This window comes from Drosophila ananassae, chromosome 3L, assembly GCF_017639315.1.
Source record: "Drosophila ananassae strain 14024-0371.13 chromosome 3L, ASM1763931v2, whole genome shotgun sequence".
Classification (NCBI taxonomy): domain Eukaryota; kingdom Metazoa; phylum Arthropoda; class Insecta; order Diptera; family Drosophilidae; genus Drosophila; species Drosophila ananassae.
Genome location: NC_057929.1, coordinates 17256246 through 17271086, shown reverse-complemented (window position 1 = coordinate 17271086; position 14841 = coordinate 17256246). Strand labels below are relative to the sequence as shown.

The following is a 14841-nucleotide window of genomic DNA, read 5'->3' as shown; positions in this document are numbered from 1 at the left end:
ACTTAAAAAAAAATACAAAATATATTCTCTGAGAAAAAGAGCGCTCTCGGCTTTTGCGAGTAGCATGCTTTCGGTTTCGGTTTCTGTTTCTGTTTCGCTTCTCGCATTTTAGTTCCGAATGCGACGTGGTTGTGTAATCACGTATACGCTCCGTGTGTCGCTGTTTGCTGTGAACTGCTGCCGGTGTGTTTGAAAAGCCAAACAAAGGCCAAAAGCCCTCCGAATCGCTGGTCGGAGTGTATTTGAATTGAACGTGTAATTATCGTAGAATAGAGTGGTGTTAAATAAATAACCAAATAGTAGCTACTTCATCTTTTTTGTTCCTGACCTGCCAGGAATATATTGCTCATACGCCGCATGGGCAGACGTGATGTCACATACGGCCTGAATGCCGTATAGAAAGTGTGTCCGTGCACTGGTCTTGGTGCCGTTTCAATTAAATGCGAATCGCGTTGCCCCCGTCCCGCTTTTATTCCACTAATAGAAATTTAAATTTAAAAAGTAGTGCTTCACCCCATAAGAGTTCTATTATAGCCCTAAAATGAAGTCACTCCTCAGTGATGCCTGACTCTTAAGAATTAAATAAAAAGACTGCCGTAAACAACCGAAAAGCAAACAAAACTGAATCGTGAAGAGTGTGAAAACGAAAATAAAAGAAATACATTATTAATATAGCCTTGAACATGTCGCAAGAATCGGAATGTTGACTCGACTCTTTGGCTTCTATATTTTCGACTGTCGGGTCTGTCGGGTGTTAATGAAAACCCAGCAACACTCTTAAAATCATAAAATAAAAGTCTAGTAGCAGCCATGAGTCAAACGGGTTGTGCTTGGCTCGTTAAAAGTTGCCTCTAAACCAAAAATTATAGCATTATGGAGTGCAGTTAAAGGGAAAGCCGTTAGTGGAATCTCTCACTCAATTATTTCGGTGATGAGTGACATGAAATACGACTTCCTATCAACGCTCTCAGATCGCCGGAAAGTCAGAAAGCTGGCGCTACAATCTAATCTATGAGGTGCAATCCATCAGGCACGCTGCTAGGGGATTGAGCGATCAGTTTTCTGTTGACAGTCTAGCTTCCTTGGAAAACAAAATATATTTATTAGACTTGAATATTTATTAGACAAAATAATTAGTAACATTTTAGAGTTGAAAAGATTTACAAAGTGGGTGTGTTTGTGGCTTTTTGTTTCCCATTTTTTCGTCGGCCCTGCACTTTCCCATCTGACTTTTATCGATTTAATACTCGTGCCGCCTTAGCTGTAGCTTTTTTGTGTGTTTGGCCCTGTTTGCCTTCGATACGCTGGGACACCCAAAAAGATATATATATATATGTTGAGAAACAAACGTATATTTTTAGTGGCATTCTAACATATTTTGGTGCCACGATAAATCAGGAATGAAAGCGAGTGTTTCGGGGTCTTTGCCTCCAACTGCAAGTCTTAAGAAGATGGGGCGAGGTGGGCGCCTATTTTCGTGATGCCGCATAGGCGAGGCATGTCCTCCCTGCTGCATGCTGCACGTTCTCATTGAGAAAGCTTTCCATCCCTCTCTCTGTGAATGTGCCACCAACGCTCTCAGTATCGACTGCGCTCTCGCCATCAGCCACCAGCCGGCACAACGTGGCGTATTAGTCATGTTATCAGTGTCGATTAGGGCCAAGATTCATTTTAATCTGCTTAGGGAATGTTACGGAGGAAACATCATTGAGAATAATATATTTATGTTTGCTGCTTCGGCACAAAACTTGTTTCATTTATTATCAAAAATATTCATCGCCTGATGACATCATTGTTCCCGTACCCGTACCCGTACTCGTATTTCTGTGTTTTTTTGTGTCGGTGTTGTTGCGTATTTTAGTTAATTATAATTTATTTGTTGCTTCTACCTACTCTAGGTCAACCTTGAATAGCAATAGCAATTTAGCAATTTTTGCTGTTTTGTTTATTTAAAAAATGCAAATCGAAAATACCAATCACTTTCGCAGTGACTTCATCTGGTAATTGATTCTGCAGCCTTTTCGTAGGAATTAATAGTGACGTCAGTGCAATTAATATTGAAGTTATGGCCCTGCAACCATATGCCACATACTCTGGAAAGATAAATTACCATCTGCCAGATAAGATGCACTCCGGATACCACCGGCACAGGGAAAGACCTCTTCCCGGGTAATAACCCGATTCATAAAAAGAAAAAAACACATATAGAGCCCTTGTCAGTGTTTGGACTACATATTTGCAGAGCGACTGAGGCCTTCTCCATATATAGCGTCATTTCTATTTTCATAAAGGCTTTGGGTTGTGTTATTCGTACTTTTTCCCCCATTTTTTTGGCGTGCTTTATGTGACTTGTGTGTGCTTTGGAACGGGTTGATAATAATAATTGTTTCTGGTACGGGGCAAGTCGAAGTGCACAGCCCGAGACCAGTGAATGGACTGAGTTTTGAGTGAATCAACGTGGATTTAGTCAGACTTACGAGCTGAGATTCGTTACAACCGAAGGTGAAGGAGACTCGGAGGCTCTACCATTTCTGTTTGCTTTATCGCCGGTGTATTTATCTTTCGGGCCATATCACTCTCACGCATGCCATAAACAAAACATTCCACAAAACTCAACTGTGGCCCTCTTAACTTCAAAGTGACGCGTCCAAGAAATAAAAACCAATCACGTCTATCGTAATCTCTAATCGGCTATTGTCACAATTAAATCTCGCGCAGTGCATTCAAGAAGCCCCTACTAAGCCAACGAAACAAACCAATCAAATTGCTGACTATGACTTTGTTGAACTGAACGAAACTAAAGCCTTAGACATGCCTCAGCATAGATCGGGTCGCAAGACGACCAAATCCAAAACCCAAACCACGACTGTCCAAGTGGCAGAGGAAAGTGACTACGACTTTGCGTTCGAGTTTCAGGTAATGCTCCAAAATCTCCTACCACTTCTATCTTTTTTTGTGTTTTATTTCCCTCGACTCTGCCTCGCAAAGATTCCAACGACTTGCATTTGAAGATATTTTACATTTAATCGTAGTTACCAACTTTTACTAACTTGCTTTCGTTTCCGGCATTTAGCAATACGCTGAGAGTCTACAGAAACCGCTCAAGACCTTTAGGGTTGACTTCAGTGCGGGCAGCGTGCCAACTGGCGATGGCTACGCTGCACGCCCGGAGGATCTCTACACCACCACCTACAGCACCACACAGTGAGTATCAGTTTTCAGTTATAATAGAATGAATAGTGTTCACTTCTAAAATGAATATTCATCTTCTTGCAGAATGAATCTAGTTCATCTTCTTGCAGAATGAATCTAGTTCACTTTCTTGTAAAATGAATCTGTTCACTTTCTAAAATGAACACTTTTCACTCCTTTATTAGTGTTCATTCTTATATTCATTTCCCCTTTCTCCCTCCACAGATTCAGCTCAACGAAGACAACGAAAAGCTCTACGAAGAGCGTCTACAGTAGCGATGGCTTGGACGCCGCTAGTCAGGAGGTCATCACCTCCAACCTGCCCCCCTCTCAGATCCAGTTCAACGAAATTCGGACGCTCAAGCGCTCCCAGCAGCTGGGCGGAAACTCTGTGCTGGATATTGCCGGAATACGTGATCCGCGTACGGGCCGCGTCCTGACGATTGGCGAGGCCATCCAGCTGCGCATTTTGGATGTGCGAACGGGAGAGATGCTGGTGGGCGACCGCCGCATCAGCCTGGAACAGGCCGCCGAACAGGGACTAATCGATGCCCAGCTGGCCAGACAGCTGCTCCAGCCCGGAGCCGGACGAGATGCCAGTGGAAGAGAGCTGTCATTGCTGGAGGTTATCCAGCGTGAAATAAACGAAGCGGAATCCGGTTACGAGACGGCCGAGAAGAGGATTAAGGTAAACAGCACGGTGACCGTAGAGAGCACCGGTTCGCCGGAGAATCCGCGCAACATTGCCGACGCCATTACTGCGGGGAGTGTGGACACCAAGACGGGCCTGTATCGCGTCAAGTCGGGCCAGACGATCAGCCTGGCGGAGGCCTACGAGCGGGGCTACCTCATCCGGCACGAGTCGGTGACAATCAAGTCGAATGCACTGTGCCTGAGCGATGCCATCGCCCATGGCCTGGTCGACGGCGCCGGCTGGATAGCGGATCGCAATTCCGGCGACAAGTTCCGGCTGGACTCGGCCATTGCCAATCAGCTAATTGACGCGGGTGTGCGCGAGGTGGTGGACGCGAAACGCGATACGAAGATCACACTGCAGGAGGCACTGCAGTCGGGCGTTCTGAATGCCAAGACGGGTCGGTACGTTAACGAGGTGACCAAGGAGAAGCTCACATTCGCGGAGGCGCGTAACCGTCAGTTGATCGTTAAGCCGTACACGCTGAAGGACATCTGCGATCTGAACCTGCTCGACAAGCAGGCCCAGATCACGAGTCCCATGCGCCGCGAGAAACTGAGCATCATGCAGGCCATCGAGGCGGGCGTTTTGGATGGCAATAATCTGAAATGCATCACGAAACGGAAGGGCGAACTGGTCACCCTTCAGGAGGCCATCGCCGACGGTATCGTTCTGCCGGCGGAATGCAAGTACCGTGACTTTATGACCGGGGAACTGATCAGCATACCCGAGGCGGTGGAGCGCGGTCTGATTAGTTCGGTGGCGCAGCGGTCGATTTTCGATATCGATGGGTTCAAGGACCTGAGGAGCAGCGACTATGTTAGCTTTAATGTGGCCCTTTCGCGTGACCTTTTGCGTCGCAAGAGCACGGGCTTTGCCTTGGAAACGGGTAGGGATAGTCTGGTGCCCCTAGAGGTGGCGGTGGGCGAGGGTCTGGTGCGCCAAGAGGTGTACGAGATGTTCAATCGGGGTATCGGGGTACAGAACGCCAGTGGCCAGGAGCTCAGTGTCTTCGATCTGGTCTATCATAATCTGATTGACCCGAAGACAGGCTACCTCTTGGACCCCAAGACAGGTGAGACAGTTCCTTTGGACACCGCCATCGAGCGGAAGTTTATCACCGCCGAGGGAGCTCTGCTTCTGAGCAGTTTGCTCAACATCACCTTGACCACTGAGACTGTGACCAGGACTATCAACAGATACGTGACAATCAGGGCGGGTTCCCAGGAGCCAGGCGACCAGGTGCTGCTAACATTTACGGAGGCAGTGCGTCAGGGATTCATCGACGAAGAAAGGCAGCTGTTCAAGGACCCCAAAACGGGCAACATCTACTCAGTGCAGCAGGCTCTCAACTACGGACTGCTCGTCCCCGACAGCAACCAGACTGTTCCAGAGCCAACGAATAGGAAGAAGACAAAGTCCACCATCACCATTGTGACCAAGCAGATCATCCCAGAAGCAGAACCCATCAAGCTGAACACCCAGCACACAAAGTACGTGGAGAAGTCTGTGGAGATTCCCATTTCCCAGGAGCTGATCAAGCCACAGCGAGTGGTCTCCGACTTCATCAACATGGAGAAGAGCAGCTACATCGAGCAGAATGTGACGGAGCGACAGATTATGGAACTGCCTCCGGGTGGATGGCGTCTCAAGGATGCCATCGAGCAGCGTATCTTCAACCCGGATACCGGAGTGTTCCACGTGCAGGGCACGGATCGCTTGGTTAACTTCGAGGAGTGCATCAACAAGCAGATCATCAACAACCTGTCGGTTTCCATAATCGATCCCAGCACCGGCGACAAGATCTCTGTGCAATCGGCCTTCGAGCGTGATATTCTGGACAGCTATGGCAACTACACCAACAGCCGGAAACAGGTCCTGGGCATGCGCAGTGCCATTGACGAGGGCAAGATCATTCTGGAGACAGTACCGGCGACTAGAGGTTCCAGCCAGAAGACAATCCTTCGGATCACGAGGGTCAACAACATGCCAGATGTACTGGAGGTCTCTACGCCCCTTAAGGATGCGCCGCCAAAGTTCGTGGAGGTGAGTACCTGCCAACGTGAGCTCGCCTCACCAGAGCCTCTGCAGATCGCTCCCGGCGCCATCTACGATCCGTCCACGGCTCTGGTCATCTTCACCCAGAGCGGCGAGACCGAGAACATCTTCGATGCCGCCCGCCAGGGACTCATAGACGAGCAGCTCATCAAAATCGTCGACCCGAGAACCAAGCAGCCCATTTCCGTAACAGAGGCGATAGCCCGTTCCATTTACGATCCCAAGACAGAAACCATACTCGATGCGGAGGGACAACCTGTCGATCTGATCACCGCCACCAAGCTGGGCCTGCTCAGTGTGGTGGGAGCCCCTCTGGTGGCTGCCGAGGGAGCCCTGCGAACGGTCCGTTTTGTCACGGATCCACGAACAGGCGAACAGATTCCAGTGGAGGTGGCCTACGAACGAGGTATCGTGTCTCGAGATCAACTCCAGCGTGGACGGTCCTTCGACAGCGAACCATCGACGACAACAGTGGAGGAAAAGGTTGTGGTGCTTCAGAGGATGCGAAAGATCATTCTGAAACCGAAGGACGCGTTGCGCAAGGGAATCATTGATGAGGAGACCTGCAAGATACTCGAGGACACGAACAACTTTACCAATCCTCAGGGAGAGGTGGTGAACATAACCGAGGCCTTGAACACGGGCATGATTGATGGGCGTCGTGGCAAGATCATCGATCCCCAGAGCAACCGTGTGCTGAACCTGCGACAAGCCGTGGAACAGAAGATACTCGATCCCGAGCAGACCAATCACATACTCATGCCGCTGGCCAAGAGCCTGTCGGTGCCGCGACTGGCTGCCCAGGGACTAGTTGACCCGAAAACTCAGACCATTGTTCATCCGGAGAGTGGCTATCCGCTGAGCATTCACGAGGCAATCGTGTGCGAGGTCTTGGACCCCCACTCTACACTCCGCAAGCCTGAGAAGTGCACCCTGGAGGCGGCCATCAAGAAGGGCATCGTGGACGCGGATGAGTCCATCTTCAAGTACAAGAACAAGAACCTCAACATCAGCGAAGCCATCGAAGCCAGGCTCTTCGATCCGAGCTACGATCAGCAAAAGTCGAAGGTGGACATCCCTCCGGTGGGTATGATATTCCCAGTGGCGGTTGAGAAGAGTCTTGTGGAGCCGTCGAAGCGAGTGGTCCTGCATCCGAGCACCAAGAATGCTCTGCCCATCAAGCAAGCCATCGACGAGAACTTCATCATGTCTATTCCATATGCCCCCAAAAAGGACGCCATCGAAGTGGTGGCCGCTATGGAGCGAGATCTGATCGACGTGGCCGCCCAAACCATCACCGTTCCAACTACGGGAGAGCGCTTGCCGCTCCGCCAGGCAATGGAGAATGGAGTACTGGTAGTGAAGCAACTGTCCGACTTCGTGGTCACCCAGAAGCCTATTCCCAAGACAGAAATCATGGAAACAGTACGAGCCGTGCATACAGTGACGACGAAAACCATTGAACTGATGCAGGGCTATGTACTGATTTCGAACAACGAAGTCCAGAACGTAAACACCGGTGAGGTGGTCAGCCTGGAAGAGGCCAAGGAGCTTGGTATCCTGCGCGAGGAATCAACCACCCGGGAAACCAAGGCAGCGGCCGGAGAAAGCCCAGAAGCCGTTCAGAATCTTCCCACGAGCAGCGATCAGACGGTTGTGGTGGAGGAGCGCACCCAGACAGTGGTGGTCAGCTCAGATACGCACAAGCAAGAGATGCAAGTGATCAGCACCACGCAGTCCACCAAGGAAAATCCTGCTATTCCGACTGTAAGCGAAGCCGAGACCAAGGTCGGCAAGGAGCCATCAAAGACTCTGCAAAATGTAAAGGATGCTGCCAAGATGGGAGCACTGGGAGTAATTGCTGCTCCAGTGCTGGCCGGAGGAGCCCTTGTCAGCGGCGTGAAGAGCCTTATCAAATCTGTGAAGTCTCCCGCAGAAGATGCCAAGACTACGACCCAAAAACCAGAGAAACCTCAGAGCAGCTTCATAGAACAGGAGCGCCGCAATGTGCCAGAGCCACAACAAGTGCCAAGTGAGGTGGATAATCTCCTCAACGAAACCGAGAATTTCATAAGCTCCACAACTGCCAACTTCATCATAAATGAACAGCAACAGGAGAAGCCTCAGGAGGTGTCGCGTCAGGAAGTTGAATCCACCAACACACTGACCACCACCACAGTCACAACAATTACTACCTCAAAGACAACCACGGAGACTGGAGATGCCGAACCCGTTGTGGTGGAGGATGTCAAGACTACCACCACTGTGGAGACAACTCCAGTGGAGCCAGAGATTGCCAAGAAGCCAGAAGACAAGCCAGTGGATGTTCAAGTAACTGAAACCATCACCACGGTGACCAGAGAAGAAACTATTTCGGAGCCAGAAAAGCCAACCACAAAAGAGCCCACGCCTGAGAAGATTGTGGAGAAGAAGCCAGTGGAGAAGCCAGCCAAGAAGGAAACAACTCCAGCTCCAGTAACGAAGGAAACAACGCCAGCTCCAGTAACGAAGGAACCAACTCCTGAGCCGATTCAAAAAGAGAAAACTCCTGAGCCAGCACCCAGGGAAGCTGCTCAAGTTCCAACCAAGCCAGAACCTCAACCAAGAACTGCTGTTAAAGAGGAAGTGCCAGCTTTTGAGCCACCTTTCACAGCTCCTTTGGCACCATTCGAGGAACCTAAAGCCGAGACAAAGATCACAGAAGTAACAACTGAAGTGCAAGAGCCAGTCTCAAGCACTGAAACTATCACTACCATTACGACCACAGTGACAACAATCGATCAGCAGCCAAAGGAGGTCACTGAGGTGGACAAATCCGAGCCAGCAAAGATTACGGAAGTTGAAGTGGAAAAACCTGCCGTCCAAGAACCAATTAAGGACGATAAGCCAAGTGAGATTCTCGATGAAGTCTCTGAAGAACCAACTAGCTCGATAGTGGTTGAAGAAAGGGTGATCACTGTGGAAGAGCCAACTATTACAGAATCTACAGTAACAACCACTATTACCACAACCACTACTACCACTTCCAGCGAAGAACAGCAACCACAAGAAACAGTGGTCACGGAGATAGTCAAGGAGGAACCTAAGAAGGATACGCCTCAACCAGAGAAGACTGTAGTCACGGAAGAGCTAGTAAAGGAAGAGCCTGCCAAGGATGCAAGCCAACCAATCACTGAGCCTACTCAGACAACAGAGACAGTGACCACAACGACAACCATTATCCAGGAGGAGAAACCCCAACAGCCAGGAGATCTAGAACAAATTGTCCAGCCCCCAACTTCAACCAACAAACACCAGTCAGTTGTCGACTTTATTCAGGCTGAAAAGAACACTCAACCGTCAGAAGGCAGTAAGGTCCTGCAGAATGTTAAGGATGCAGCCAAATTGGGAGCACTGGCCATTGTGGGAGCTCCTGTCCTGGCCGGCAAGGCTCTGGTGGATGCCCTCACTTCAGATAAGGCAACGAAAACTGGTCAGCCCACGACCCATGTGGTTACTGAAATCGTGGAAGAGCTGCCAGCAGATATATCCCGCACCACCAGCACAATTGTGACCAAGGTGACCACCACAACCACTACCACCACCACGACCGGCGAGGGATCACCCGAAGATGAGGCCCGCGATGTTGTGGAACTTCCAATTTCGTCGGCAGAACCAACAATCAAACGGGAAGTGCCCAAGACTCTGCCCATTGGCGATGCCATTTCCCAGAAACTCATCAGCCCGGACGAGTGCCAGGTTATTGTGGACGGCGAGCAGCAATCGCAGACTGTCTCCACTCTGCTCAAGGAGGAGCAGCTGAGTCCCTTGGATGAAGTGCAGATAATCGACGACAAACTGATTATCCTCCAGCAGATATCCTACCTGGTGGACGTGGACACCGAACTGACGCCCGAAAAGCTCAGCGAGTTGAACATTTACGATCCAGAGAATCAGTACTTCATCGACCCAACTACTGGCCAGAAGATCTCCTTCCAGACCCTGGTCTTCGACATGAACATTTTCAACCCAGAGACCATTTTGGTGAAGAACTTCAGCACGGGCAAGTACGAGACACTGACAGCTGCCCTGGAGCGTCCGCTGCTGGATAGGCACACAGGTCACATGGTGGATCCCAAGACGGGCAAGAAGATTCCCTTCTTTGAGTGCATTGAACGGCAGTGGATAATCCGTGCCGATCCGGAGGAACAGAAACCGACGGGCATGGAGAACGTGACCATTGACCCACAGACCGGACAGGTGATACTTGACGATGGTCGGGTTTGCTCCATTGTTGAGGCCATCAACAGTGGCAAGCTGGACATCCAGTCGATATCGGTGCGCGACCCAGTCAGCGGTGAAGTGATTCCGCTGCGTATGGCAATTGAGTTGGGGGTGGTGGACATGCAGGCGGGCACGGTGATCGATATCCAGACTCTCAAAGAGATCCCCATGGAGCTGGCCTTCCAGCTGGGATTCCTGGTGCCCGGTGCTCGCAAACCCATCTCCTTGGAGGCGGCTGTTCGCAAGGGTCTGTACGACCCCGAGACGGGAAAACTTTTCGACTCGGAGAGTCAGAACCAGGTCGATGTGCAAAAGTCCATTGAGATCGGTCTAGTTGACCCCAAGATTTCGTTGATCGTTGATACGGTTACCAAGAAGGAGGTCAAGCTGGACTGCGCCATCGAGGATGAGCTGGTGGTGCCCTCCACGGGCCAAATCAAGGACAACAAGAACAACACCCTGGTGCCGTTCGATGTGGGTGTACAGCAGCGTCTGGTGAAGACAGACAGTGTGACCTGGAGCCTGCCGGAGGTGCTTCAGCGCGAGTACTACACGCCCAGCACTGGCAAGGTCCTGAATCCAGTCACCGGTGAGGAGATTCTCCTCCAGCAGGCCATCGAGATGGGTTTCGTGGAGCTAGATACTACGCTGGTGAAAGACGCCGACCACGACAAGATCGTGCCGGGCAAGGAGGCGGCCAAGGTGGGTCTGCTGGACACGGTGCGCGGCACACTGAGCTCGCCCAACATTAGCCTCGACGAGGCCTTCGTCAAGGGCTACCTGATCAGCACCAAGAAGCCGCTGTCCCTGGTCGATTGTCTGCTGCGTGGTCTCTACGATCCGTCGACAGCCAAGTTCACCATCGACGACAAGCAGCTGGACCTCAAGTCCGCCATTGCCCAGAAGCTCATCAATCCCGAGGAGCTGGTGCTGCTCGACCCCAAAACGGAGTCCATTATTTCCCTCACCGAGGCCATAGCCAAGGGCTATCTCGATCCGATCGGCGGGTATGTGATTAATCCATACACCTCCACCAAGCTGTCGCTCCACGAAGCCCTGGAGAACAGGATTCTCATTCCGCCCAAGCGCAAGCGCAGCCTGCCGGATGCAGTCTACCGGGGTCTCTACGACCCGAAGACGGGTCAGTTCAGCAACACGGTGACCCGCGAGAAGCTCACAACTGAACGTGCCATTCGCAGGGGCATCCTCGATCCCGATTCGACGGTCGTCAATGTGGGTTCGGGTCAGATCATACCATTCGGGGTGGCCACAGAGACGGGCATTGTGGACAGTAGGCAGGGCACGGTGAAGGACCAGGACGACAAATCGATTGACTTTAAGGAGGCATTCGACCGGGGTGTCCTGGTGGAGGCCAAGAAACCACTTCGTCTCATCGAGGCGGTGGTGAAGAATGTCTACGACGAGGTGGACGGACACTTTGTGGATCCCAAGTCGGGCGAGAAACTGAACTTTGCCGAGGCCCTGAACACCAATCTGCTGGACGAGCACAGTGTCCAGATTAGGGACTTCAAGACGGGACTTTACAAGCAGCTTAACCTGACCCACGCCAAGGACTCTGGCGTCATTGATGCCCAGAACTCCAAGTTGCTGTACAACAACCAGACCATGACCCTCAAGCACGCCTTCGACATTGGCATCCTCATGGATGTCAATGCCCCGATTAGCATTCAGCGAGCCATCCACCAGGGACTCTTTGACGACAAGACCGGCAAGCTCAGCGATCCGCGAAGTGGTCGCCAGATCACTCTCCTCGAGGGTATGCGCAGCTTCGTCATCAATCCCCATCTCTCCTGCTACTTCGATGAGCAAACCGAAACCATGTATTCCCTCAGCGAGACCTGTAGGAACGGTATCATCAACAGGCGCGAAGGCGTCTTCCGGGAGCCGGGCAGCAGTAGCTTTGTGCCTCTGGGCGAGGCCCTGAGTCTCGGCCTGATTGTGGACATAGAGAACGCTGGCTTCGGGCTCTACGAACTTCTGTCCATGGGCTTCTATGACACTCCCACGCGCAAGGTCCTCCATCCGGTGACCAACCGCAAGCTGAATCTTAACGAGGCCTGCGTGGAGGACGTGGTTAGCCTGTCCTCCAGCCTGGTCAAGCACCACGAGACCGGCAAGTATCTGCGCCTGGCCAATGCCATCAAGGAGCAGTTGATCGATGACAACAGGGGTTGCTATAACTTGGGTAACGAACAGTTGGACCTGCAGGCCGCCAGAGCACGAGGCTTCATTGTCTCCAACCGCCGCCTGCTAAGTCTGGAGCTGGTGCTGCGCCAGCAACTCTACCGCCCCGAAACGGGCAAGTTCTGCGATCCAACAACCGGGGAGTACCTCGACCTTATCGAGGCTATTCATTCAGGGTTTATAGATCCCGCGACCACGGTGTTCAAGAACCAGCTTACCGGAAAGGAGCTGCCTCTGGGCGAGGCCATTGAGAACGGGGACATCGATGTGTCCAAGGGTCGGGTATTCGATCCCAAGTCCAAATCGGCCTACAACTACGACGTGGCACTCGCGCGCGGCATCCTGGTGACCGTCGCCCGTCCTCTAACCGATCGCAGTGAGGTGGTCCGTCGCCAGGACAGCGTCGAACTTTTGGGACAAACGCCCGTGAGCGTTGTGATCAGCAAGCCGCGCGAAATGTCTCTCGAGGAGGCTATCCGGTACAATATAATCGATCCGAAGACCGCGCTCGTACGCGATTTCGATAGCTTCAAGTTCCTGCCGTACTCCGTGGCAGTGGAACGCGGTCTCGTGGACACCACCAAGCGCACCCTCGTGGACCCGAAGGCCCTGTACTTTGCCTTCGATCCCACCTTGATTGTTTATGTCCGCGAACCGATAACCTTTGACCAGGCGGCCGAGTCCAAGTGCCTGGACTTGCAGACCGGAATCCTAACCTATGTCCCAGTGTCCAGTGCAACTGGCAACGAATCCGCACCAGCGGGCGATGATAGTGCAAACGACTCACTGACTGTCATCGAAACGCCCAAGGTATACACGCTCAAGGAGGCCGCCAGTGCTGGGGTTGTGGATCCCGATTCGGCGCTGGTCAAGGATCTGGCCAAGGCCAAGCTGGTCCGCCTGCCGGAGGCCTTCCGCAAGGGTCTGATGGACGCCAACAAGGCGAACGTGCTGAACACCCAGACCTCGAAGCTCTGCACCCTGCAGGAGGCCTACGAAAGTGGCCTGATCTGCACACCCAAGCGCTCCTTCGGCCTGCTTGAAGCCATCACCTTCAACCTGTACAATCCCACCAACGGATGCCTCGTAGATCCCTTCCAAATGCATCCCGATATCATCCGCCGCCGGAAGTTCACGCTGGCGGAGGCCATTGGCTCGGGTCTGGTGGATCCCTCGTCGACGGTGGTGCGTGATCCCAGCAGCGGGGTCATCGTCCCACTGACGGCTGCCATCGGCAGCGGGCTTATTGATGCCGCCGAGGGTCGCCTGACCGACGCCAGTGACCCGAAGAACAACATCGACCTGGTGAAGGCCGCCGAGAAGGGCCTGCTCCTGCCGGCAGAACAGAGGGTAAGTCTCAGACCAGATCCGTCCGTTCCTTTGATTTCTTTCGATCCAAAATTTTATTTACAAAAATTCGAATGCAAAAAGCAACTATTTCAGCAAAATTATTCTAAATTAAAAGCTTTGTTCGTGGCATGTTTGGTACTTTATCATATTTTTCTATTTATTATTCGATTTATATTTCGATTTTCGTTGAGAAGTTTTTGATCTGCGCGCTGTCTCTCTCTATCTATATCTCTCTGTCTCTATCTCTATATCTAAAAAAGTCCATTACTTTCTATCATTCAGACTAACCCGCTCAGATGTGTGAGAATATTTCGGCAAAAACTTTGCAAATCATATTTATTATTATTTTGCAAATCTCTTTATATTGCAGCGCATGGCATTCAGTTTTATGTTCTATATATTTTTCGCTCTCAAGCGGCAGAAGCCAAATAAAAATATCAGATCAGATCAGATCCGATCCGATCAGATCAGTCATCAGCAAGTACATCCACAGATCACAGATCACTGATCCACATCCAACAAACATGCATCCCATAACTATCGTACTCCATCGATCGCGCTTTCTCAGGCCGCAGACTCAGCTCCTGAGTCTCATAAGCTCCTCCGCATAATGACGTCGGCAATAGGAAGCAATGCAGCATACTCTATATATACTCTATCGATTTGTCTATAACACTAGCATACGATTTTCTTCTATATTCCATTCGAACTCTGCACACACACCCCATACTTTCGCCCTGTTCTATCCTAGCTAGCCCTTATTTTAGGCAGTTTAGTTTGTAGGATTAAGGATACTCTCCTAGTATCAGATCTCCTAGTCTCTCTAAGTTTTGGACTAAGGTACTACTTCCTATTCCAAACCAGGCTTTAGTCCTTATTATTTGTACACATTACATTTTGTTTAAATACCAATTTTCTACCTATTTTTCAGCATACATTTTTTAAACAAATATATATTATTTCGTTTGCAGTTTTGATTTGAAAAACAAAATAAAAAACAAACCAGAAACCAACCCTAACACTAACCACAAACAAGAACAATAATAATAATAATCAAACTGAAAAAAACCATTAAAACG

At 50.8% G+C, this 14841-nt stretch overlaps 1 protein-coding gene across 50 annotated transcripts in view; it reads left to right on the top strand.

The window, feature by feature from the left end:
- The window catches only part of LOC6494021 (dystonin), a 76943-nt gene that overhangs the window by 43358 nt on the left and 18744 nt on the right, over positions 1-14841 (top strand). For 23 of the 50 annotated variants that reach the window (XM_014907095.3, XM_014907090.3, XM_032450981.2 and 20 more), the window contains 2 exons: positions 3074-3204; positions 3418-13762. The exons of 6 other annotated variants lie outside the window; for them this stretch is intronic. In XM_014907095.3, the coding sequence (XP_014762581.1) occupies positions 3074-3204; positions 3418-13762 (10476 nt within the window). Of the gene's footprint in view, positions 1-99; positions 256-2718; positions 2917-3073; positions 3205-3417; positions 13763-14841 lie in introns of those variants that run through there. 21 more of the 50 variants (XM_032451005.2, XM_032451006.2, XM_032451002.2 and 18 more) reach the window with 4 other exon arrangements.